Source organism: Scophthalmus maximus, chromosome 7 (genome assembly GCF_022379125.1).
Source record: "Scophthalmus maximus strain ysfricsl-2021 chromosome 7, ASM2237912v1, whole genome shotgun sequence".
Classification (NCBI taxonomy): Eukaryota; Metazoa; Chordata; class Actinopteri; order Pleuronectiformes; family Scophthalmidae; genus Scophthalmus; species Scophthalmus maximus.
Window position 1 is genome coordinate 9,980,095 of NC_061521.1, and position 26,059 is coordinate 10,006,153.

General features: G+C 46.3%; 1 protein-coding gene across 1 annotated transcript in view; it reads left to right on the forward strand.

The window, feature by feature from the left end:
- plxnb2b (plexin b2b) overlaps positions 1 to 26,059 on the forward strand; it is a 116,762-nt gene that overhangs the window by 56,064 nt on the left and 34,639 nt on the right. The window contains exons 3-7 of the mRNA XM_047333197.1: positions 21,162 to 22,291; positions 22,719 to 22,907; positions 23,017 to 23,142; positions 24,038 to 24,138; positions 25,575 to 25,701. Of these exons, the coding sequence (XP_047189153.1) occupies positions 21,164 to 22,291; positions 22,719 to 22,907; positions 23,017 to 23,142; positions 24,038 to 24,138; positions 25,575 to 25,701 (1,671 nt within the window). The 5' untranslated portion in view covers positions 21,162 to 21,163. The remainder of the gene's footprint in view (positions 1 to 21,161; positions 22,292 to 22,718; positions 22,908 to 23,016; positions 23,143 to 24,037; positions 24,139 to 25,574; positions 25,702 to 26,059) is intronic.

The following is a 26,059-nucleotide window of genomic DNA, read 5'->3' on the forward strand; positions in this document are numbered from 1 at the left end:
ACATGCGCCTTTAATCTCCCCTAACGCCTATTCCCGGTTTTCTTTAATTCTCTCGTCGGCCCTTCTTTAAATTTCCATATTTTTGTCTCGCCGCCCATCCCCTGTCTTGTCTTCATCCCCCATTTGCTTTGATGCTCCTCCCTATTTTTTTATCGCTTTTCCCTGCCTCATTCCCTCGGGCCCCATCTGTCTGAACTCTGTCCATTTCCACTGCTGACCTCATAAAGACGAAAGTAAGAGGATTCCACTCTCTGCGGTGTCAAACAAAATCACGCCGCAGCCCTATATAGGATAAAGAGCTTAGATATTAAACATATTACAGCTTCCCCCAAAAAATGACTGAATGTGATGTCCACCCTGTGGTCATAAGCTTTTTCTTGATTTATGCTTTCCTCCGACGTGTCACTGCGACTCTCATCTAGAAAATACAAAAGCTCATGTGTCTCTGTCACGATGGAGTCTGTCAGATCATTTATTTATTCATGAGGAAAACGCAGCATTTTTAGATAGAATAGGGGGGAAAAGACCCTTCATACTGATAGATGTGTGTCCTGCAAATGTATGTATGAGATGGCCTTTTCTGACGAGAGGCTGATGGGGAGTTTTTTTCTTTTTCTTTATTGTTTTCCGATACAGCAGTTTAATGGAAAACTCAGAGACCACACCGGTAATCCCTGACAACAGCCATGCAATCCCCGATTTGTGATGTTGGGCATGCTGCATTGTAAACAAATCCAGACGGCGTACCACGACAGGCAAACATTGAAAAGATCTATGAAGCTGTGCAAGGTCATTGCCCTTCAGAACACTTTTGTTTTTCTCCCCCACTTGTACAGAATAACTGTCCATTTAAAACCAAATGATATGAACGGAGGAGTATCTTCAGTTCGGTACGAAAAAGATAGACATAAGTAAAACTACATGTCCCATACGTGCAGAGCGAGAGCACGATTCTTGTACTTTATCTGCTGGCGAGAAGTTATTGTAGCAGCTCAGGATTGGATTTAGCCTAAAAACAATTTGTCTCTGCTACTGTGACCCTTGGGTGAACTGCGGCAGCCCAGAAAACTGTTATTTTATTTTCAGCGGTGTGAGGTGTCATTATGGGTTTGGTATGATTTGTTTTGTTAATGTTCACCTCAGCCAAGGGAGCGTGGGCCGTCGCCCGTTCCTCCATGCACGTTAAAGACCCGGGGTGCATGTGCTCCGCCAGAGAGATCAGCGTGTCTGCCAGCGGTCTGACACTGACTCACAGAGAATTTGAGACTCCTAAAGGAATGACTGTGGTTACCCCCTCTCTCACTCTCTCTCTCTCTCTCTCTCTCTCTCTCTCTCTCTCTCTCTCTCTCTCTCTCACACACACACACACATACACACCCACACACACACACACAATCTCTCATTCTGGCATATAACTCCCAACCCGTCTTCCTCAATCTGTCTCCATAGCAGCCTTATCACACGTCGGCCCCACCCCTTTCTGTGCTTTAATTTTAACACCCCTCCCTCAGCATTCAGCATTTGTAATCAATGTTATTTATTGTGATAGAGATTAACTCGCCCTAATCGACACGACCCACCCACCCGTGGAGAAACTCTAAACGTGCCCGTCTCTCTCTATTAAGTGCCTCCTAATGAAAATTCACTGTGCAAGTTGATGAGCGGAGCGACTCAATGGGCACAGCGCAGCGAAATGATGAGTTTTTTAAAAGCCGGCTGGCATTTATTTGATCCTGGATGTGCAGTCGCGTAACCGAGAGTCGCTGTTGGGGATACCTAGCAGTTATCGATCCGGAAATAAGAAAACATCGGCAGTGTTGGTTTATTGTGCAGCAGCATAGCGGGCTGTGTTCACTCACTCAACATGGATGATCTGTTGTTAGAATCACACATTTTGCTTTCTTATAAATGTTGTTTTTTTCTCTCTCGCTTTTCTTCTCAAAGTAAGAACCCACATGGGAACGGTGAGAAGCGATTGTCACTCATGTGAAAGCTTGGTAGGTAGGATTTTAAGGATTTCGCTGCCAGTTTGAAGCTTAGGCCAGATGAGTTTCCCAGGAAGATTGGAACACACACACACATACACACACACACACACACACACACACACACACACAGAGATACACTGGTGTGCGCACACCACTTGAGCTGCTGGCTGACAGTGATTATAAACCTTGGGAATATCTCCCATGTGCGGCCTCACGCGGCTATCAAGAGTTGCACGCCATGCAATCTAACCTCCTGATCCTTGGTCTACCATCGCCATGGTAACAATCAGTAGTTGCCCCCCGTCCCCCCACCTCTTCCCTCCCTCCCTCCTCTCCCACCGCTCGGATGCGACTTGTCAGGAACTGTTCCGGATGTGGCTTGCCAGGCCATAAGCCCCAGCATGTCTCCTGCAGAGTTAGACGAGAACCAATCAAGGAAATGGACCAGCTCCGCCAGCTGCCACTTAATATCAGCATTACCTCATTTACACTGCCACTATGGATCTGTACAGCAGCCTTTGTATTTATTATTTATATGTGCCTCTTGATGAGAGCGCATACTTCATCTCAGCACATGAGTCCAGACAAGTCTCTCTCTCTCTCTCTCTCTCTCTCTCTGCAGTCATGACTGGAGAGAAACACTTCAGGACTCCATTTAGCCACATTTAGTTCACAATTCTGTGATGCACTCCAGTTGTTTTCTTTTGAAGGATGTGAGCGATCGCAAAGCACATTAGACCTATATGGTTGTTACCAGCTAATAGGGGAACATGCAGAGATGAAAGGCTGCATGCTCTGAGATACCTCGCTGCCCCATGAGTCCATTATGTGCTCTCTGAAATGCAGCACGTTCGTACACGGGAGGAGGGGAAAGAGCATGTAGTTTGTGTTTTTTTCTCTCCGAGGAACCTGCGATAAATGCGGACGTTTGCCAAGTTTGGATCGTTCGCGATCAGGTGGGAAGGAGCGGTTCTTTTGGGCACGAGGAAAAGGCTTTGATGTGCTTGTATTTCCAAAGGGGTGTATCTGCTGTTTTAGAATCAGATGTTTCTGTTTTTTACCCGTGTTGATCGTCGTGTCATCGGGGGAAATCATTTGTAGATGTTCTTGAATAATTTTCCGCCCCGAGCCCCCTCGTCGGATGCTGCTTGCGCGGGCCACGTCTCATGTCCCCCGAGGGCCTGTTTAACAATTAGTTACCACAGTGCAAGAGCAGCACCCACAGGACTCCTCCATTAGAATATCACTGAATATCATCCCATCTTGTCAGGGGAAGCGGCATTCGTGGTGTCGTCGCTGCACTCCAGACAGTCCAACTCTCCGGTTTTTGGTTCTCTATGTGAAGCAGCCGGCGGATCTGACTCTGAAGGGCTGTGCTTTGTCAGTGTTCGTCCACCAACTGTTGAGTGAGTGCCACAAATATTTGAGCTGCGTTCGTTTTAGACTTTATCATCGCCCCAACGATTTTTCCACTTTGGCGATTATCATTAGCGGGTGACACAAAGAGATGGAGGCGCTGACAAGTGAGGCAGGCAGCCACCCGCTCGAGCACTCGCACGAGAAGGTGTATTTAATTGGTTTGAAGATAGCAGGGGTGATCTCAACATCAGCAACTTGGGAACTTAAGCGCCGTCTTCACTTTTTCTCTGTTATTTGATGAATGCTATGCACGAACAAAGAGCCCCTGTCTGAGCGTACCATCCTTTTGATTTGGGTCTAATTGGGTGCACGTTAGCCTCTGGTACTACAGATACAACTAATTAGGCTCTTGTGCGTGTAATTAAAACGATGTACCGTGGCCGAGCTTCCAGCAGAGTATGTGTTTAACAAAAGCAATTAAAACATTTATCACCGGGAAAGATCCTTTATCCGTCTCTATCTCAACATCGGGCCCGTCTTCAGTTTTGTGAGAAGACAAAGGCAACTTTGTCCCGTGCCACCATCTTCCGCCCCTGAACCGCTGCAGTCGCACGGGAGCTGTGGAGAATTTGCTCTGACCCTGGGAGGCTGGCACTTATCAGGAGTGTTGTGATACAGGGGGCTCAGTAACCTCCTCAGAGATTCCTCTCCCTTCCCCCCCCCCCCCCACTCTTAATATTCTCCACCCCTCCCCTCTTCCCTCCCTCACCATTTAGCCCCGTATTAAAGATTCATATGGCACCTACAGTGTATTCAGAATGCGCTAAGCCCCTCCTGCTGATCTCCCCTTCCTCCTCCATCACTCTGCCCTCTACCTTCTCCCCCCACACACTCCCCCAACCCCCAATATCAGTGAATTCCCGCTAATAAGGATACTTAGAGTAAATCCTCCCAACTCCGCTCTCCGCGGCGGATTAGCGCTCTCACCCTCGGCGAAGAGAACAATCGGTTGAGAGGGGCGAAACAAAGGGCCTCCCTGTTGTCGATGTGCCGTTTTGGATCCCGGTGCTTGTTTTCTCTCGTTCTCACACTCACTCTTCTGTTTTCTTTCCTCTGGCTGAGACAGACGCTCGCTCATCCTCTCTGTCTCCCTTACCCCTTACGCCGCTTGTCTCTACCCATCCATGCACGTTTTTCTCTCTGCCTTGAGCTCCCATTTCTCATTACCAGAGAGGCCATCCATGCACATATGCCCCTCTGACCACTTATGGATTTGCTTTCCATTAATAAATTATTAATGAATAAAGTTTGACTGAAGCTAATGCCCTCCTTCAGACAAACTCAATCTAACAACTGATACTCGTAATCTCCGCTGAAGCAAATACAAGTTCCCTGCGGACTAAATATCTTTCCCCATCACTTGCCTCGTGCTTTCCCCTCACTGAATCCAACAGAGGAGACAACACAGTTCATATAAATGATAAATACAGTTGATGCAGGCATTTATCCCTCCCTGTCTTAACGCGCTCTATCACATGTAGAAATGAGGCAGCTCACACAAGCCCCACCGGAGTCTTCCAGCAATTAGGCAAGTGCCAGAAAAACACATTAATCTAGCTATTATATCTAGCCTTGTTAATTTATAGTTGGGTTGGAGGAGCTCACTCATTAATTTGCTGTGTTGGATGACACACAGCAAATTACATTTGCATAGATCATTTTTAAATTGCCACCTAACATCCAGCAGGGAGCAATGCTGAGAATAAACCCTTTTGGTTTTAAGTGTTTTGCCTATTTGACAGCAGTTTAGAGATGAGAGAGGGAGCGGGCACGGAGGAAAGGTGTCTGGGAGAAGTCGGCGCCAAACTGTCGGGGCGTTTTTTGAGCTGCGCCGTGCGGTAGACATCCCTCTTACACGTCTCCATACAAGCAGGGAAACTGGCTGTACTCAGCGGACCGGGACGGAGATATGGTGAGCGCGGGGGGGGGGGGGGGGGGGGGGGGGGGTGCAGAACGGGCGCCCAAGTAGTAGGACAGATGAGGGCAGGAGGAGGAGGAGAAGTCAATTCCCAAAGGACTCATTGAGTTCCATTCCAAAAGTTAAGTCGTCAATTACCATTCAACCAGCCACTTTGCAGGATTTGAGATGAGTGAGTGTCAAGGCACTGGCTGTCCTGGAAATAGAGGTTGGCCGTGGAGGGAAAGTCAACGGAGGCAGCACTCGTGGGCCGGGAGGAGGATAAGTGGTAGAGGAGAACGAAAGGTGGACTGGAATCAAAAGTGAAATTGAACACAGGGCCTGACCTTGGTGTGCTCCGTTTTTTCGCGATGGCCCGGGCGATAATTCCTCAGGCTGGGGCTGTGCAGACTGGCAGCTCCGGTGTGACTGAGGCCGAGAGAGGGGACCACTGTAATTATCGGCAGAGGGCTCGGGAGATAGAGTGACCGAAAATGTGGGCTTCACTGACACACATCAGCACTATCGCACATTCAAACTTAACACTTGTACCGAACAGCGGCCGGCGCATGTGCACGCGCGCGTGCGATGGTGTCCGTGTCTTTTTACACGAGCGTGCTGTCTGCGTTCGAGTTGTAGCCCCCGCCAACATGAACCCCGACTGTGTTTGACCTCCTCCGACCCGACGTGTCTGAAATCTGGATGTGACAGAATGTCAGCGCACTCACCTGACGTGAAAGACTCGGTGGCACTTTTGGAGACGAGGTGCAGATGCTATCGCTGACACGCCTCAGCTCCGCCGCATGACCGGCCCATAATGCCACCCTGCTGCTTATCAGGCCATCTGCAGCCTGATTAAAGCAGCTTATTTTTAGGTGATGGGGGGCTAATTCCCCCTGACCTTTGTGTGTCCGCATTTGATTAGAAACGGTGATCACACGAGCACTGAGCAGTTAATCAGAAAGTGAATTAAAAAATTGTAATCATAGTCCTTCACCAGGCTAGGAATGCATGTGTAGATATGGATCACATCATATTGTACTTCACCAGTAGCGGGAAAGGTATCCCCATCATTTACTTAAGTAACAGTAATAACTCAATGATACAAGGATAAGCAATGATACAATACCCTTTTTCACATTTAAAAGTACAGTAGAAGTAGAGAACAGTACAATGGTCCTTGCCAGTGAAAATACTCTGTCACAGTGTCTGTCTGTAAAAGCTCTATATTAAAAAGTAGAAGTAAAAAAATATCTACTTTCAAAAAGACAAGTATTGTAGAATTGTCCATTTTGTGTTATGCATAGATGAGGCTATTTTGTTATTATCTCTCGTCATGTCCTGCCTCCTGCATGCTCTTTAGTGCAGAATGTTCCTGTAGGTGTGAACGCGTCTGACTCAGACGTTCCTCATGTGTGAACAGGAAGACTTGGGGAAAATGTCTGGACCAAATTTTCCAGACCTTTTCCGGAGTTCATGTCTGAAAACAACTAAACAGTACAAAGCCTCAATCTACCAACGACTTTCCTGGCTATAATCTAAAAAAAAAAAAGCTCTGTTATTGCAGTAATCAAGTATTTCCACCTGATTTTGATTCATAATGAGCCCGTGTGAAGAACTGACTTCGTCCTGAAAAAAAAAATCAAGTATTAGTCGCACTACAATTATGGAAAAAAAAACGTAGAAAATATTTTAACCAAACTGAAAACAGGCTGGAATATTCTCACCACACTGGTGTAATTTGTCCATGTTTTGAGAACAGAAAGTGGTTAGGGCTCCATTGTTCTCTCAAAATGACGTGATATAGGAGATTTCTGCAGCCAACAAATGCATCATGATTTAAAATGTGAACATGATTTTTATGTTATAATAAAAAAAAAAACATTTGTCAGGTAAATGTCGTGGAGTAAAAGTATGAAATGGAAACACCTACGTATCAGCACCTCAATATTGTATTTACTCCGTTACACCCCACCATTGGGTCTCACATGAAGCCTCTCAGCGTACAGGTTTTGATACTGAGCCAGGGGAATATTATCCCCTAGCCTCTACAGCACAGTACAGGTCGCTTTAATGTGTGTCTGTGTTTGTGTCAGTGTGAAAGGACTCCCGCGTTTTAAGTGTCTCACTAATACGAAGAGTCAATTTTTCCAGGATTACGGGTTGTGGGGTGTGTGTGTGTGTGTGTGTGCATGTGTGTGTGGTGGGGTGTGTGTGTTTGTGTGTGTGTGTGTGTTCTCTACGTGCTTCTAATGCCAATAGTCATCCATCAACAAGCACTGCAGGTCCAGCTTCTTCCAGAGGCCTCCTGGGTAACAGAGCAATCATCGCGGCGATAGCGCTGTGGTCTGGATAGTCTGCTCGAGATGTGGGGGACTCATGGTTATTTCTTCTTTTTTTTTTCCCCTGACCCTGTTTATTCTGTCCCGCATGTTGTGCAGCTCTGTGTGAATTAATACAGTTCATCTTGCTGAAACAACAAGTCAATTAATCAGCAACTACTTGAATCATTTTTTCCAACTAAACGTTACAAACACACTCCGGGTCCAGATTCTTAAATGTGAGGATTTCCTGCTTTTCTTTCTATTGTTTCACTAATATATTTGAAGTATGAAGAACATTATATGCAATATATGTATAACGTGTGTACACCCACAAGGACTGCCACTAGCTGTTCATTATCCGTTAATCTCTTTCTACTCTATAAGTACTTAAAAAAAGGAAAATAAGGTGAATAAACATTTATTGTTTTGTTGGAGAAACGGTCCAAAATCACATAATATTCAATTTGCCATGGTATCAAACTCAGGTTTTGCTCCAGCTTAAATGCAAAAAGCATTTTTGCTTGACAAGTGACTGACACAAGTGATCTTATACCTTTTTCCCCCCCTCACATTTGTGCACATGGACGCCTCTCTACCTGTTAGCCAGACTGGACACTTTGGCAGTATAGCGGAGCGAGGCTGGCAGTGTGAGTGGCAGCACCGCTGATCATTTCTACGATTGCAAACTTAATTAACCTGGGCGTCGAGCAACGCGTCCCCCGGCCTGTCAGCGGCGAGTGCCGGCTCACTATCTCCTCCGTGATCTCCGGCGATGACGGGAGGACGAAGATGAGGGAGGGAGCGAGACTTTTCTCACCAGCGTCACACAACTTAGCCAGCGAATAAACCGATGATTCCGAGTTGTCGCGACTTGAAGTCTTATTTTCATAGGTTTGTTTTCTCTGGGCCATCATTTCCATCTCTCGCACTCAATAGATTAACTCCTGACATCTGGGAAGAGGGAAACATCAATACACCAAAAACATTTAGGGCAAAAGGGAAGCAGTCAGAAAATCAAGAGGTTGTTAACGGGTCAACGGGTTAGTCAGGGGTGAACCTGCACATGGACAAAGCTGTAGTGTTTGTAATAATCCCTCAATATACAAGAAAAGCCTTGTGACCAGCTATGGTTGTTCAGGCTGAGCCAGTAGATCTGTCCGTGAACTGTGATTGTTGTTTACAGGACAAAGTTTAGGGGAACGATTTTACCATATTGTCTAATTTCTCCTCAGAATAAGTCTTGTCTAACCTGCGGGTTTGTTTGAGCTTCTTCCATCATTGAGCTTCTTTTTAGTGATTTTTTTGGGGGCTGCAGCTACTGATTATTTTCCTTTTTTCATTCATCTGCCAATTACTTACTTGTTTGCTTGATGATTAGTTTGGACTGTAAACTTCCCACAACCCAGTCTGCAATTTGCTTTGTTGTATGACCAACACTCCAAAAGGGAGAGATAAGAGAACCAGCAAATATCAACATTTGAGAGGCTGGTTTTGGCATTTTTGCTAAAAGAAAAATAGTTTATCAAAACAGTTGCCAATAGATGTTCTCTTGATCAGCACGCCTTTTTCTTTTTAAACTGGTGTGATATTTTTGCATTCCCATACTTCAACAATTAACATGCTGAGCACACTGCTGTTGTTATGAATGGGAGTGAAAGCCAAGTTGTAATGAACCATAATTCTCCTTCACGGGTTCAAACTGGAACCCAAACGGTCCGCGTGCGTCTTTCCGCCGTCTTCTTGTCCCACGAGCTGTGTTTCGGTGTCAATCAGGAAGAGCCCGTGAATATAATTGTGCTGCTAACTGACGCTTCCCCACAGCACTTCGCAGCGCAACACACCCGCGAGCACAACCTCAGCTGCCCCCGTGCTCACTCGCTCCCCAGAGGCCCGACTCAGACCGTCTGCCTCTCTGTCTGAACTCTGAGAACGCGGAAGTGCAGACTCAAGTCAGAGAGGGAGGTTTGTGTACCCACAAGGGCCTCCGCCGCAACTCCCACAACTACTAAGGAATTTAAAAATACCCCGGCTTTGCCGTTTCCCATGCAAACGGGGAGAGAGAGCGGACCAAGACCGGGGGGACGATCCGTCTTTTTCTCCACCTTTGCTTCTTAACTTCCTTCAATGGCGTTTACTGTAACAGATCTCCTCTCTGTGTCATGAGCTCTCCCTTCTCTCTTTTTCCCCTCCTCCGCCGTCCCGTTCGTCTTCACCATCTCATTTAAACCGGTGACATTTGATGTGAAATGGCACGGGCCTGAGAGCTTACAGCCACTGACTCATAAAACCACACATGCGCACGGGGGACTTGATGTGAAGGGAAAAGGTCAGGCCTGCTCTCCGAGGGCCTAATCACCCACTCTCATTGAGTGGCTTGCTCACCCAGTCACACTTGATTGTGCGCGTGCGTGTGCGTGCGTGTGTGTGTGTGTGTGTGTGTGTGTGTGTGATGTGACCACAGGTGAGACTTCGTTGGTGTATGTAGGCGAGTGAGTGTGAGAGGGATAGATTTTGCCTCTTACAGTTTCTGAAAGTGTGTTTATCAGAAAATGTGCACTCCTGACTTGTGAACGTACGATTAGCAGATGACCGCTTTGGGTCAGGTGACACACACACACACACACACACACACACACACACAAACACACACACACACACACACACACATTCAAATGCACATGCAAACAATCCTCTTGCCTGAACATGTGGTGTAATCAGCTGCCTTGTCAGGGGAACTGTGCGGCTGTAACAGGCTCATTAACTTCTCCCTGAGCCCTTTCCAGAGAGGGAATCGGCCTCGACGTGTGGGGCTACGCTTTTCTTACGGCCCCCTCTTAATACGGACTATTCTCTGCTTAGTTTTAGCGATAAGTGATTGTGCACGTGTGCATGTATGCGTGACGTTCCCCCTTTGCCTCAGACCTCCTCTCTCATGTTTCTGTGCTCATTCCGTCATTAGTGGACTCTCCGTGCCGCCCCATCCTTGCCTATTTTAGCGCAGGGCAGCAGGGATTAAGTATTAAAGAGCCTCAGCTGCTCTGGGGCCCCTGTAGCTCAGCGTTTGTGCCACCGAGGCCTGATAATGGTGTTTGTTTAGCCATTAGTCAGGCCCTGCTTAGCAGCTCCCTCCCCTCTGGCTGCAGCAGCACTGATAGATGATGGATGGAGATTGTAAGGGTCGGCGGGTAGAGGGATGATTGTTGCCGAGTGGTTTTGATAGCATCAAGAACCTTTAGTGGGAGAGTGTGACACTAAGGATTAATGGAAGAGCTAATCCAGGTAAATACCATTTTGTATTTATGTTTGCGAGGTAGGGAGGAAGTAAGAAGGTGCACTTATGTTATGGGTGTAGATTTTGTGTCAAGGCACAGACACAAGCGTTTTATCACAGTCTAACCTTCCTGTGGTTGCTCCTCGCCATCCAACTAATTAAAAATGAGCTCAGTCTATTTCCCTCTGCATGACCGGCGGAAAGTACTCCTTCTCGCTGAAAGCTATTTAAGTTCATGAGGTATTTTTCGCAGCTAATTTTGCCATTACCTTTTAAGCTCCAAATGTGACCTTTTCTCCAGATGTCGAAGAGAGCTGGCTGATCTTTGGGCCATTACCCGATGGCCGTTAAGTCATTACCCTAAACAGGAGGCTTCCTGGGCCTCAGCCGACGCTCATATCCCCACCGTCACTACGCTCAGTCCCCATCCACACTCATCTGAATCATCTCGACGAGTGACAGGCACCTGCCAGCTCGCACAAAGGAGCGAGTGTGACTCAGTCAGTAACGTGTTTGTGACGGCCTTCCCACCTTCGATCATCTCTTTTCCACCCGCCCACCGCCTTCTCTCCTAAGGGTTACTTCTCTCTCACGATTATCACGGTTAGTGCCCTATTTATACACCACCTTTCCTGTGTTTAATTGTTCGACATTGAGAACACACTTAATTGCTTTCTTGCCAAGAGGAGAATCTGTGCTCAGCCTGTCACGGCATCAACACCCCGCCGCGTCTTCTGTCAGTAACAGTGAGATTAGGTTAAGATATGCTTTCAAAATTAGCTGTGGTGAGAAAAAAAGAAATGTGAGTACTGACCTGCTGCAAGTATACAGTAAGCAGGTTACACCAGTGCATGTACGTGCATGTTTTCTCAGATTACCTGCGTAAATGGATTTCTCTAAGCAACCTGGTTCCTGGAGTGCACGTAAACAGACAGAGAGGTTCACAAGAGCGGAGGAACCAAGAACAATTATTTGCATAGAAAGGTGCAGAAAAGCCGTTTTTATTGCCCCGAAGTGAATGTAAACTGTCCCAAAATCAAAATCTTAATGTTATTTCCCTCTATTGTTGTCAGTTGTTAGTTGCATAAAAAAAAGAGCCATTTAAATGTTGAGGAAATGAATAATTGTTCAAATAAATAGGTTCAAAACAAAACAGAAAAGTGATATTAGAGATGCTGCTTTCAGTGATTTTACAGCAAAAGTTCACATTGTGAACGGTGCCTTTTTGCATTACAGTTTCATATTTATGTACTTCTTGGAGCATGCCATGTGAAATTACTTTTCTCCAGAGCCCCGAAGCCCCGCCCCCCCCGCGGCACAGCTGAGCAAATCAGTAGTTTGTGCAAAGTTTATTATTTCTAAACGTGTCGTGTGTCCAAATTGTACCAAATTATGAATCGACTGCACTGCCCTCGAGTCCCTGGCAATACAAACAGTTTCACGCTATGTGGTTGTATTAGATTGGATAGATAGAAGTAGGCTGCCCACTGTGGTCATGATGCTGCTCTTCATAACTCATATTAGTTAAAATTTTCTTCGGATTCTCCATTGTTAAGTTGCTTAGTTGCGAGTCAGGCATTCCTTTATTTTCAGTTAATCCTCAGATTAACTTCTGTCCGCGTGCAAGCTGCGTTTACCTCGTGTTTAAGGCTAAGATGATCACAACACAAACTGTGTAGTGCCCGTCTTGTTGGTCGCTCTGCGTTTTGTCCATCCCAGGTGACAGAGCATGAGAAAGATGCACTCAGTCGTAGGCACTAGTCAAAGCTTGGTTCAGTTTGTCATTTGCTAAGCATTAGATTTCAAGAAATATTGTCATAAAATCTCCCTCGTCCCGCGGGAGTCAGGGTGAAGATCTCAGTTCATCCCGGACATCCCTCTACATGTACCCGAGACAACGGGGTGCTGTGAGTCTCCTGTTGCCTTGTAGATATATGGATAGGCAAATTGTCTTTGTTTTTGATCCATTGTTGTGAACTGATAAAAAACAAATAACATACAGTGTTAATAACTGAGCTTTGCAGGTGTCATAGTTTTGTTTTTTACATAGGACAGATGCCGGATTGCATTTTCTCCCTGCTTTCTAAATCCAGCTTGGTATTTGCGCTCAGACATGAGCAAATATTTTGCCATATTTCCCTAAAATGTTGACCTACTCCTTCAAGGCCAGAGCTCATTTACACACAGTGGTTTCCTCTCCTCGTCTACTGTGCAAGTGAATTCTTCTGAGCGAGCGGGCGAGCCATTAGTCACCATGAGATCAGTATTCCCCTTGAAACCGAAAGAAAGCTGGGTAGTGAGACTAAACCACATTACAAGATACCTTCATGGCTCATTGCCGTTTATGCCGGTGAAGTGAAATCATTATAACCAATAAGGTGTGTAATGGATTCCTTCCCAGCAGTCAGTCTGACTGCCTGACTTCTTAATTGTGGCTGCATGTGTTGGAACGTGAGCTCATGTCTGTATGTAAGGGGGGGATCACTTCTGGGTGGTGTGTAGGTTGGAGAAGCTGCCCTCCAACCAGAAGGAAGCAGGGATTCAAGTCTCTCTCTGTGTGTGAGGAAGCCTCCAAACAGCTCAAGACACTGAATCATTAGCTGTTCCGACATAAGAGTCTGAACTCTTGACAGGAGCAGTAAAAAAATAAAAAAATCCCCTGCAGCAGTCAAGTCATTTGTCATAGAGAAATTACAGTTTTAGGTAAGTGCTGCAATGATATGTCAATATATTGATCAGTTTATTGAGAAAGAAAATGTTTTCTTTTTGTTATCAATCAATCGATTTAGTCATTCATCAAGGAAAAAACATGCATTTGCAAGTTCCTCGCACAGTGGCGGACGACCCACGGGGGGGAAAGGCCTGAGCAGGAGTGAGCGACGGACCGCTTGTAGCAGGCGTGGCTCTTCCATCACTGGTGCACGAAGACTTACTCATCGACCTGCTGCGGCTCGCTGGCACGTGTCCACGCCATCGTTGCCACCGCCAGCCCCATTTTAATATACCACGTTTACCTTGGATGATGGCCATCGCTAATGATATTAATCTTCCATCGTTGATGCCCGGTTCTTCAAGGGAGGAGTCGTGACCAGAAAGCGGTCGTGTCATGTTTGTTTATCCTCGTTCAGAGCAGGAGAGAGAGTAAGCTTTTTTCATTTTGTTGTTGGGTCACGCATTTTCACATATTGTAATCATAACTTTCCTTCCAGATGAATATAGTCTGGGATGGAGTCAAATTCCCAGCCTGAATTATTGTTTCAGTCCACAATGGTGTAATTTTGTGTCACTGTAAATGGACTAACTGTTGCTTTTGGGCTCAGAAAAACCTCATTCTGGACCTGGAAAAAACTGGTAACCGGGATATGTTTCCAACTTTATTGACTAAATCTACCCACTTGCAATCTATAGTTGTGCGCGTGGGCAGCATTTTTCATAAACAGTTACAGCGTTGGATCCCACATGCATATCTGTGGGCTGAGTTGATTAGTGAGCTTGTGAATACATGTCTGCCCCGACGACTTTCTGTGTATAAGCAGCCGTCTGGATGCGGCGGCGGTGTTGGAGGAGCCATTGGCTCCCGAGAGTGGCTCTTTTCCGCCAGGCCAAGCCGTTTAATCAGGTTCCCTTCATCCGCCAGCTGTGTCCACACTGCACACAGCCACTCTGTCCCGCTGGAGAGCTGCACCATCCAGATGGGGGGGTGGGACAGTTAGCAATGGGAGATCAGCCCAGGCGGCTGCCCCCCGGGCCGAGAGATGTTGCATTTGTGTGTTTTGTTTTCGAGACAAACGGAAAGATTACACGAGACAGTGGAGTCGGCTGCGGAGATAGGTGTAAGGCAGAAGGTCTGGTGTGTCTACATGTGTGTGCGTGTGTGTGTGTCTGCACAAAAATTTGAATGTTTGCTCGGCTCAAGTAGTGTGTGTGTGTGTGTGTGTGTGTGTGTGTGTGTGTGTGTGTGTGTGTGTGTGTGTGTGTGTGTGTGTGTGTGTGTGTGTGTGTGTGTGTGTGTGTGTGTGTGTGTGTGTGTGTGTGTGTGTGTGTGTGTGTGTGTGTGTGGGGGGGGGGGGGGGGGGGGGGGGGGGTGGTGTGTGTGTGTGTGTGTGTGTGTGTGTGTGTGTGTGTGGGGGTGTGTGTGTGTGTGGGTGTGTGTGTGGGTGGGTGGGTGGGGGTGTGTATGTGTGTGTGTGTGTGTGTGTGTGTGCGTGCGTGTCTGTCTGTGGGTTTTGCGCTCTCGCTGCTCAAGTGTCCAGCTGGCAGAGGGGAGATAGCAGGAGCCTTGAAAATGGTGACGGAGCGGTAAACAGACACACAAACAACCTATCAGTCCTAATGAGGGAAAGTGCTGTGAGTAAAAGGATGGCGTGTGTGTGTGTGTGTGAGTGTGAGTGATTCACTTGCACCCCTTGACTTGTGGTAACAACATCACATCAGAAAAACACAAGAGGCCTGGGACAGGTAGACATACAAGAGAGAGACACAGGCGTGAGAATTGGGACACACACACACACACACACACACACACACACAGAGTCTAAGACACTCTCCTTGGTTGACGCGGCAACTTTTTGAGCATATTTGGGCCAGAGCAGCTGGATCCCACTGAAGTGGACGAGGCCCATCAATCCCTCGCCTGTGCCTGGCGCTCTGCACACAATGGCTGGGCTGGCTGCTTTGGAGAGCGTCGTTCCCCCACTCAGTCAAATTGAAATAAATGAACTGCCAACCCTGACGGCGGGGTAATTGTTCATATGGAAATTGGATTGTCGTCGTCACACCAGTCTCCCATCGCAACTCCTGAAACAATTTCACTGTAAGGATGCGACAAGCGTGTTTGCATGTCAAATAAAGAAGTGGTGAGACATGCAGAGAAAGAAAGAGAGCTCGCCACACTCTCCCACTTCATGTTTCATGTTGAACAATGCCGCTTGGTTTTTCCGATCCTTCCCCTCGGTGGAGGCGGGAATATAAAGGACAGGGATCCGCCCCTCATTCCCGGCTTCTTGTATGGCTCCTAACCCACGGCGCATGTTGCCGTGTGTACACTTTACCAGGCTTTTTTTTAAGCAACCTACACACTTTGGGAGCATTAACCCCTCGCTCACCTCTCCCTCCCCTCCCTCCCTCCCTCCCTCCGCCCAGGCCCGAGGGCCTCTGGGGACACGCGAGTAATTTAATAGCAGCTCACTTTTATCAGTGTGTAACACTGAAAGCCGCTTCAGTGCGAAGACCCCCTCCTCCTCCACATCAGTGTCAGACCCTGGCATCTGTCAAAGCCAGCTCTCCGATAAAGAAAGTGCTGAATATGAGTGATCACGGTATGGGGTGATATCCTATTATGTTTTCAGGGTAGGGATGTCTGTTCCCTTTTTATTTATTATATCAGTTTCCCTTCAGTATCTGTTTTAATGAGTGAGCAATGAGGCGCACTCATGCTGGTTCAAAACCTACCGGGTCAGCACTTGTGCAAGCGTGTGTGTGTGCGCGCGCGTGTGTGTGTGTGTGTGTGCGCGCGCGTGTGTGTGTGTGTGTGTGTGTGTGTGTGTGTGTGTGTGTGTGAGAGAGATCTAATCATAAGACACACATTCCCCTTCCCGGTTATGTCTGCCTCCCTTCTCTTTCCTTTCCTGCCGTTCCTTTTCTCTTGCCATGACGTGACTCACGTGCTCTCCTCGTCCAGGTGGGTGTCGTCCTAGAAAAAGGGGGGGGGGTGGGGGGTGCGGGTGTCGCGTGTTTAGAGCGACGGCCGCCAAGTCTTGCGGACTGCCGAGCTGGGGTTTTAGTGTCCCTGTGTCAAAGAAACCCACAGCGCGGCAGTTTGAAGGGACGAGTGTCTCTGTGTGGCCAGAGTAGGATTACCCTGTCAGCACTTCAAACTGCGCCGGTGCACGTGTTGGTGCGTGCGCGCGTCCGTTCCTCTAAGCCCATGAATCTGTGCGTGTTTGTGTGCACACCTGCCATTTTTCAATTATCTTTCATTTTCCTCTGCTGAGTGCATGCTTTTCCTGTCCAGACATGTCCTCACGGGTGGAGGGAGGGGGCGAAAGAGACGGCACTGTACTTGTCAACAAAAGGTGTGTGTGTGTGTGTGTGTGTGTGTGTGTGTGTGAGATGACTGGTGGGCCAACAAAGGGATACACCTTCACGTTCCGCTTTCAAGTCCGTGCGTGCTGTACCGCGCCAGTTCTGCTTTAATGTTTATTTTCCCTCCGAGCAAGGACATAAACTTGAGGCGTCGAACCATAACTGTACAGTTTTTTCACACTGTTCTCCAATCGTCAGTGACAACGCCACCGTGGTCTGCACTGATTCGATCAGTGGTTACGATCGACACCTCTGAACTTTTTTGTGAGGAAGTTTGTTCCACTGCGTCTGTGAGCAGGTTTTCATTCACGAAAATGTCAAGCAGAAGAATTTCACATGAACAAACAGCATTGTACTGCCATTTCATATTTCAATATTTATATATTATATATATATATATATATATATATATAAGAGGAGCTGCAGGAATGGAGAGTCTGTAGAAACAGATGTGTTTACTGAACATTAGAGCATGTAAACCTTTTTCAAGTAACAACCCAACTTCAAATTATGAGCCTGAATATGAGCATAATATGTCTTCTTTAAAAACAGAAGAACAAAGAACTAGAAAGCTTTGTCAAATCAACAAATGATTGGCCAGATAAGATTTTACCGATTTACCAAATTAAGATAGCGTTTTACCAATTACTTTAGTAGCTCTAAAGCTACTTACTATTTTAACACATCATTCCGTTTTTTCCTCAAGGAAGGGGCACGCCGCGCATCACGGCTGAGCTGTGACAACAGCGCTCTGATTCCCCTGCGAGGGGAGCCTCACTGCTACAGTTGAAAGATTTGTTGTTTGCAGTGACTCGTACGTTCTGCGCGGTAGCTATGGAGTGAAATGTGGACGAAGAAAATTAGGAGAAAAAATGTCTACTCAACCGCGACGAGCACTTTAATTTCGACAAGCGTCTGTCGCCGAACCACATTTGTCAGCGCACGTGCCAGCGTCATTAGCGCATGATGTGTTTCATTATTATTTATCCCCGGCCGTCGGAGGCTTCATTAGCTGCAGGCCGATGCGGCGCACAGCCTCTAAATTTAGCATCTTTTTATTTATTCAGAGCAGCCACGTGTTGGATGGTATGCCCAGATGCCGTGTTCTCTCGCAGGAGCTTAGGGACGTGTTGAGAAAAGAGGGGTGGGCTGACCTGAGGGGGGGAGTGGGCCTCATTCCACCTGTGTCACCCCCACCACACGTCTGCCTCTCTTCCGCTCTTTGAAGCCTCTTTAATTCCAGCGTTCGGGATTAAAAAAGGAGGATGAAAAGTGATAGAGCGACAGAAGGGAGACATCCTAGGAGGAAACAAGCTCCTTTGAAATATGTTAAGAATTTCTATTGCACTGACCCACAATGCGGCATCCGAGGGGAAATTTGCGTGGCACTTTTTTCCTGATCGGGGGCTGGCTACAGGATTTGCATGAATAGGAGAGGGACTCTTTGAAGTCACGGATGTAAGTGGAACTGGAGTTTTGTGAAACCTTCACGAGCGCCCTAAAAACAATCGTCCTCCTATTGTGAATTACAGTGTAAAGAATGTTGCTTTGTCACAGCATGTGTGATCGGGCGTCAGAAGGAATCTAGTCATTTTCCGCCGTAGGAGCCATTTGACATAATCCACCTTTTGTGAGGTCTCCCTGTGTGGTCTGTATCGTGGCAGAGTGAATTGATAGAAATATGGATATCATCAGTTTAGTGGAAAGCACACAATGGAGGTGCATTCAAAGAGGCAGTCACGCTTCAGCTACTGTCCATATTTACAATCACACTCAATATTTAGACAGCATGCCTCTGGCAGCCGAGTGATTATAGCGCACGGCACATAATGGCAACGTCCGGTTTGAACATCCAGCATTTTGTGGATGCACAGACCTACAAGAGCTGAAGTTTCTGTCAGGTGTTTACACAAACAGGAAAAAAAAATGGTGCGTTAAAGATCATGTGGCATGTCAGACCACCCCAGTCTGTCTAGTCAAAACTGTCAAACCAGTGTAAGACAGACAAAAAGTAGCCGGAGAGCTTGGAAACAAAGTCAGAGAAATTTAACGAACATGCCTTGTACATTGTAAAGCAATGATTTACATCTCCTTTCTTATACAGCATGACTTTTCAGAAATAGTAATCAGCACTGAATGAAATGAATAAGAAAACAAGAGATTGCCAGAAACGGTATAAGAAGATCACAAGAAGCAGGTTTAATTAAGAAAGGTGCTTGAAGGCAGTTATTTAAGGGTCGGTGCCAGCGACACCTAAAAGTTCACACCCACAGCACACTAGGAGTTTATTTGGGCTTAGACTCTTTTGTCTGGCATTTAGTCGCTCAGTAGACAGTCATCTGTGCTCTGACTCCAGCGTCTTACAAGTTGTTGCCACAATTCAGCCCTGCCCTGGATACGCCCGGCTCAGTGCTTTATGGAGCTCACTTTTACGGAGAATACTTTATTATACTGCTCATTTCATTTTAAAGCATGTTGCCCTGTTCCCAGTACAGCTCAGCTGTGCTTCGCTCATGTTGTCAACATTTCGATGGCAGTTTTTTGTGATGCTCCCTTGAAAACTCAAACATTAAAGTGAGTTATGGTGGCGCCTCCTGAAAAGCTGACGCATGCTCGTGATTGACTTTTTTCCGCAGTGGAAATGTCTTTGTAATAGAAGTTTTTGTTACATTAGAGCAGACGTTATTGTTCACATGATGTCCCTTTTATTCTGTCCACCCACTTTGAACTTCTTCTCAAGGATCTTTTTAGTCTACTCCTCTTTGTTCAAACTTGGCAAAAGGCTGGATGCCCCTCCCTCTTATTTAAAGATGTAAAAAAAAAAAAATAACCATACACATTTCTGTCCTGAATAAACGCAGGCATTGTTATTGCGCAATTTCTCTAAAAGTGGAAATATTTAAGGCTATGAAATGAAAAGGGCACAATACATTTACCCAGTGAAATGGTTTAGGACTGAAGTAGTAAATGGGAAGAAAACTAATATGGTCAAATCAAGTAGTGTGCACTAGTGAAATTAACGGGGTCCCTGAGGGCAAATGTCTAATCAGCCGTGTCCCCGCTCAATCCAGTGAGGGAATGCAGGTTGACATAATAAAACATTGCTTTGGCCATATTGACTTCCCTGAAGTTCCATCCGGGGTTTGAAACGTGCCTGCGGACTTGACTGGCAGGGTGAAATGAGTAGGAGGAAGCTATTGCGAGTGTTTCCAGCACGCACGTTTGCTGTGTGGGCAAAAGCTGTTTTCGAAGCCACCTGCACCATTTCACAGGGACATTGTGTGATCACGTTACCTGAGACAAAACAGTGTACTTTCTGAACACACATTCAGAGATGTTGGTAAAGGGGGGAGGAGGGGGGGGGGGAGCAACGCGCAAATGAAGTTGGAATGCATCCAAGCTTTTTAAAATGGCTTTCATTGTGTTATGGTTTTAGATCAAGCTCTCGGCCTTAATCTTTCCTTACCCCCATTCAGAGCAGTTTTATTTTTCACCAGTGATCATTTCTGATGTTAAATCAAATTAAATCCAAAATAACATGTCCTTTGTAGAACTGGAACAGAGAGCTGCGTCATACACAAACCACTCTACTACTATGCACTGTTAGCTCGAGGGAGTTTTTTGTTTTTTTTCCAATAGTTTAACCCAAAATCCCTATTGCCATGCGGTTAGTTTTGGTTCTATTTGGACTTTGCCGAACCAAATAGAAAACGTCGGCATGGTAAGATGCAACAAGGGGTAACAAAGAAAACGCATCGGAAATTTTAACGTTTTTTTTATGGGGAAATTCATATCATTCTCATATTTGTGTGGTTATGAAGTAGGAGCCGAGAGATCGTTATGACAAGGTGGACAACTTGGCTCTTGGCTCTGTTTAAAGACGACAAAATCCAGTGACCAGCACCTTTAAATTTCAGCGATGAACATGTTGTATCTTTGTATAATCTGTACAAAAAACTAAGTCTACTGACTCCAACTTAATGTTCAGTGTACAGACACGACAGGAGTATCAATCCTATAATCTAGGGAGGGAAGGGGGAAAAGTGCATTTGCCAAAATGTCAAACATTGACAAGCACGAATGCAATGACAATGACCATCATATCCGCGCATTTCTACGTGTGTTTACTTTTTGATGCTTGATAATAAAAAACACTTCTCCCTCTCTGTTCCTCCTAGAGATGGCAAGCTGGGTCTCCCTTCTCCTCTTCCTTTCCTGCCAATCGATCTCTGGAGCCCAGGAGAAGAGTAGCAACGTCCACGTCTCGGAGTTCACCTCGGAGACCCCCATCAACAATGTGGTCCAGGACCCCCAGACTGGTCGCATCTACCTGGGAGCAGTCAACACCATCTTCCAGCTTGGGCCATCGCTCCACCTGGAGGCTCGTACTGAGACGGGCCCCAAAGAGGACGCCCGGACCTGCACACCCCCTGCTTCAGCCTGCCAGGACACGAAGCTCATGCCCAACCTCAACAAGCTCCTGCTGGTCAACCCATCCAACGGCACCCTCATAGTCTGTGGCAGCCGCTACCGAGGCATCTGCTCCCTGCTCAACCTGACCAACGTGGAGCAGCAGCTGTATTACAGTGACAGTAAAGGAGAGAGGACTTACGTGGCGAGCATAGAGGACAACGTGAACGTGGTGGGTGTCATGTCCACCTACTCAAAAGATAGACACACCTTCAGCGTGTTTCTTGTTGGGAAGGGCTACGGAAGCCTGGACAGTACAAAACTCATCAGCACACGAATCCTTCAGGACTTCCGGGAATGGGTCGTTTTTGAGAGCATCATTGAGGCGTCTACGGTGCAGACCACGCCGTTTGTTCCCAAGTATCTGCACGACTTCCGACATGCCTTCAAAGAGGACGGCTTTGTTTATTTCCTCTTTTCGCGGACACTCGATGGTACAGACAATAAAAACTTGACCTTTGTGTCTCGTCTTTGCGAAGACGATCATCACTATTATTCCCACACAGAACTCCAGTTAAACTGTGGTCGTCATAACCGATACAACAAAGTCCAAGCTGCATATGTGGCTTCTCCGGGAAAGGAGTTGGCGCGGGTCATGACTGAATCTGGTTCGTATGGGAAGGTCGTCCCCTGGAACAAAGTTCTGTTCGTGGTGGCGAGTCCCGATGATGACGACAGTGACTCTGCCCTCTGCCTGTACCCGCTCAACTCCATCAATGAGCGACTTGTGGATATTATCAGCGCCTGCTACAGTGATTCAGGGAAAATCTCTGGGTTTCCCGCTGTGGACATCCCCTACTCATCTAAAACGGATGAATTCTGCACGTCAAAAATTGCAGTAAGTGTTCCTTTTGTGTTATTTGATTGAAGTTCAAGTTGAAAGCCAGCCAGAAATAAATGGGGGGGCGGAATAAGAATTCCCTTTGCTAAAATCAATAATGCACAAATGTGTCACTGTTTATTTTAATGTATCAGAGTTTACTTTTTTTCTGCAGATTCTTTGTATTGCTTTGTCTAAATATTCTGCCTCACACATTTTCCTCCCCCCATGGCTCACTTCCCAATTCCCTCAACTCATCCAGAATAACACTGTATAGAAATGGTAGGAAAATAGCAGCCCGTGGGCCAGATCTGTCCCTCCAGAGTATTTGGCCCTTAGCCTGGAAACCAGACCAATCAGCGAGCTCATGTTTATTCGCTTCCACGGGTGGGCCTGGTACTCCCTGTGTGCAATCAATCTTTTCCTCTTCATGTTCTCTTTGCAGAAGGATACGTTGGAAAACTTTAAGTGTGGTGCAGACTTTCTGCCTTCCCCTCTGGCCAGCAAGCCAAAATTTGCCTTAGAGCCAGAAGCAGTGTTGACGAAGTCGGGCCTTCTGACCGCCGTGGCTGTCGCTGTGGAGAATGATCACACCATTGCCTTCTTGGGGAACAGCCAGGGCGAGGTCTTCAAGGTGGAGTTGTTTTCTCATCAGTTGCTCTCCTCTCCTTTTTTTTACTACAAACCTTTACCCGAGGGAAGGACTGGGGAAATAAACACTTGACATCTTGTTGTCTGTTCAGGTACACCTGGCGGCGGAGCCATATGTCTACAGCAAGACTCCTGGTGACACTGTGGGAGAGAAGGTCAACAAGAACCTTTTCTTTGACCTCAGTCACAGCCATCTCTACATTACCACCGACAAAAAGGTGTGTGTGTGTGTGTGTGTGTGTGTGTGTGTGTGTGTGTGTCCGGACCCTTATCTAACAGATATCATACATGCTGTAACACCTGTCCACACGGGGAATCCAGGCTCGGTACTATGCGGAGGTCATCTAGGTTTTGGCAGCAATAAGAGCCCAATGCACTATCACTGTAGGCACGTACAACGGAAAAAATATATTTGAGGTAATTAAAAAATGCTTTGGTGGTGTGTGAGTTAAAAGCTAACTTATACCATTCCTTTGTAGATAGTCATATTGATGAGAATAGAGTGCGACACTCTATTTAGAGCTTTGTCTCAATGACAAAGGAAAAAGAGCATGAGACACATGCTGTCTTACACTCAACAGTTGCCTCAATTCTTTGTAGAGTACCATGTGATCTATACAGTGTCCTCGAAGCTGAACAGCACACATGACTGCTGCAAACATGTGATATGACAAATGCAGTTTTGACTGACAAACTAAGATTATTGTACCACATGGAGTCTTGAATTACAATTCAGTCTATTTGAATCACTCAACAGTTCAAAGAAATGGGCAGTGATTTGATGTCTGGAACAAGGCTCGGTAATGCGAGAGAAGATTCTCAAATTCTGCCTTCTCTCACCTCCGGCACACTCGGCAAATCGCTGCACGCTAAGTTGGTGTGGATGTTGGATCGCCTGCTTCGGAAAGTTACGGAAAGGGTCAGACGCAACCTACCCTAGAAGGAGGGAATAGTTTTAGTAATTTAGCGCGGGGAGCAGACACGAGGGATCATGTGCCGTGACAGGACACCTACAAACCAAGGATCATTTCCATTTAAAATGCTTAATATTTTGTGCTGTGGCTCCTCCAAGGTGCACTGTGTGAGATCATGTTTCATGTGATAATGCTCCAGATCACCAAGGTGCCAGTGCAGACGTGCCTCCAAAAGACAGACTGCCAATCATGCGTGGAACTGAGGGACCCCTACTGTGGCTGGTGTGTCCTAGAGGGCAGGTGAGAATCAAACACACACACACACACACACATGCATCTACTTCCAAATGAACACACACGGCGTCAGACTGACACAAACACCCACACATACAATTCCATCTGTAAAACACAACGGGGTATTTGTTCAGTATTTTATTGGAGACACTTTTAGTACCCCCTGGTGTTTATATTCCATCTCCTGTTGTCCGTGCAGCCGTAAAGGAATTCAGGCTGTTTGTCAGCCTCATGCAGTGAAGGCAGTCCGTGCGATTTACGCTCATCAGCCTATATTTGTCAGTCTGGAGGGTAGAAGGGGCCGTATGTGTCTTGTATTCCACTGGCATGTGATCAGGAATGGAAAAAAACGCAGGATACCGATTGTGTCCCTCCGAGAGTTGATGCTACCCTGTCCTTCACTCAGCATTTCAGTTGTAATGGTTAGTTGATCAGTCGATTCGTCAACTGTAACTTTGGCAATTATGTAAAATTCAAGCAAAAAAAATTGAAGGTTACAGTTCCTGGAATGAGATTGTCCTGGTGTTTTGGCTTTGTCTTCCATCACAGTAATCTGACTGTACAAGCAATAACTTACCTGTTAGTTGAAGACGGCACATTTGACAACACAATGGTGGACATTTTTCTCTAATTTCTGATGTTTCATAGACAAGAGGAATAATCACTCAATGGAGAAAATGATTGTCATATTTATCCATGAAAAAATTATCAGCTGAATTTGGACTTTTTCTCTTCACCTTCACTTCTTGGAAACAACTGAACCCGGATTAATTTCTACTACGATGTGAAACTACATTTTATTGAGTGCTCCTGTTGGGTTGCATAAAATTATTCTCTTTATAGTGTGTATTAAAGTTTTAGTGTAGTGTTGGGTGTTTGACCTGCCTTTTTCCTGTGCCATACTGTAATTATGAAATTGTATCACATTATTTTTTAACCTGTAATTATATCGCAAATTGTCAAACCTACAAACTAACAGAGATATTTACATTGCTGATTGATTTGGTAATTATTATCAGTCCTAATCCCCAAGCTGGCATCATCAAATTGCTTGTTGTCCCTGACCAACTGTTCAAAACCAAAAAAACATAGCCAGCCCACTATCATATGAGAAATACAGCAAATCTTCACAGTTGAGAAGCTGTAAAGAGGGAATGTTTTTGCATTTTTGCTTAAAGATTAGACCAATTATACATTTGTAATGCAGATGCTCTCAGTTTGGCCACTTGCTGCCAATGAAACCATTTAGTTTTTTAACATGTCTACACAAAACTTTATTTAGAAAATCTGCATTGGCCCTGCGTGCGCATGGGATTGTTACTCACGGCAGCACATTGAACGTCAGTTGGAGTCCACAGGCTTTTGTTTTTCTGAGACCTAGTGAAAGTGTTAAGGGGCGGCGGAGCGGCGGCTGACGGGATTTGTTCATCCTCTGTCTGTAGGTGTACCAGGAGGTCTGAGTGCCGACGGGCAGAGGAGAAGAATGGCTGGCTGTGGAGCCCCAGGCAGCAGTGTGTCAAGATTGTCTCCTTCTATCCCCCGAACCTCTCCTGTAAAAAGACTCAGAAGGTACAAGCGCTGCTTCTCTTCTCACTCATCCACGCTCACTCGCTTCCTTTGTTCTTGCCAACCTCGTTCTGTCTCCCCTTGCTCCGCGGTACACAACCCCACTACCTGCACATCACACCAACATGCAGGGCCTGAGTAATAAACAGTTTCCATTGTGAATCGGGGAACCGGGCTCCAGGTCTTCCCACTCCGTATTGATCGATCCAAAAAACTCCATCCTGGCTTATTATAACTGACCTGGTTGATTGTGCCCACAGCCGGAAGATGGAAAGCCTGTCTTATGTGTTTTCTCTCTCAAGCTGTTTTTTTTTCCTTCCTTTGCTTCCGGACTACTTTTCTGTCCCTCCCTTTCTGACTC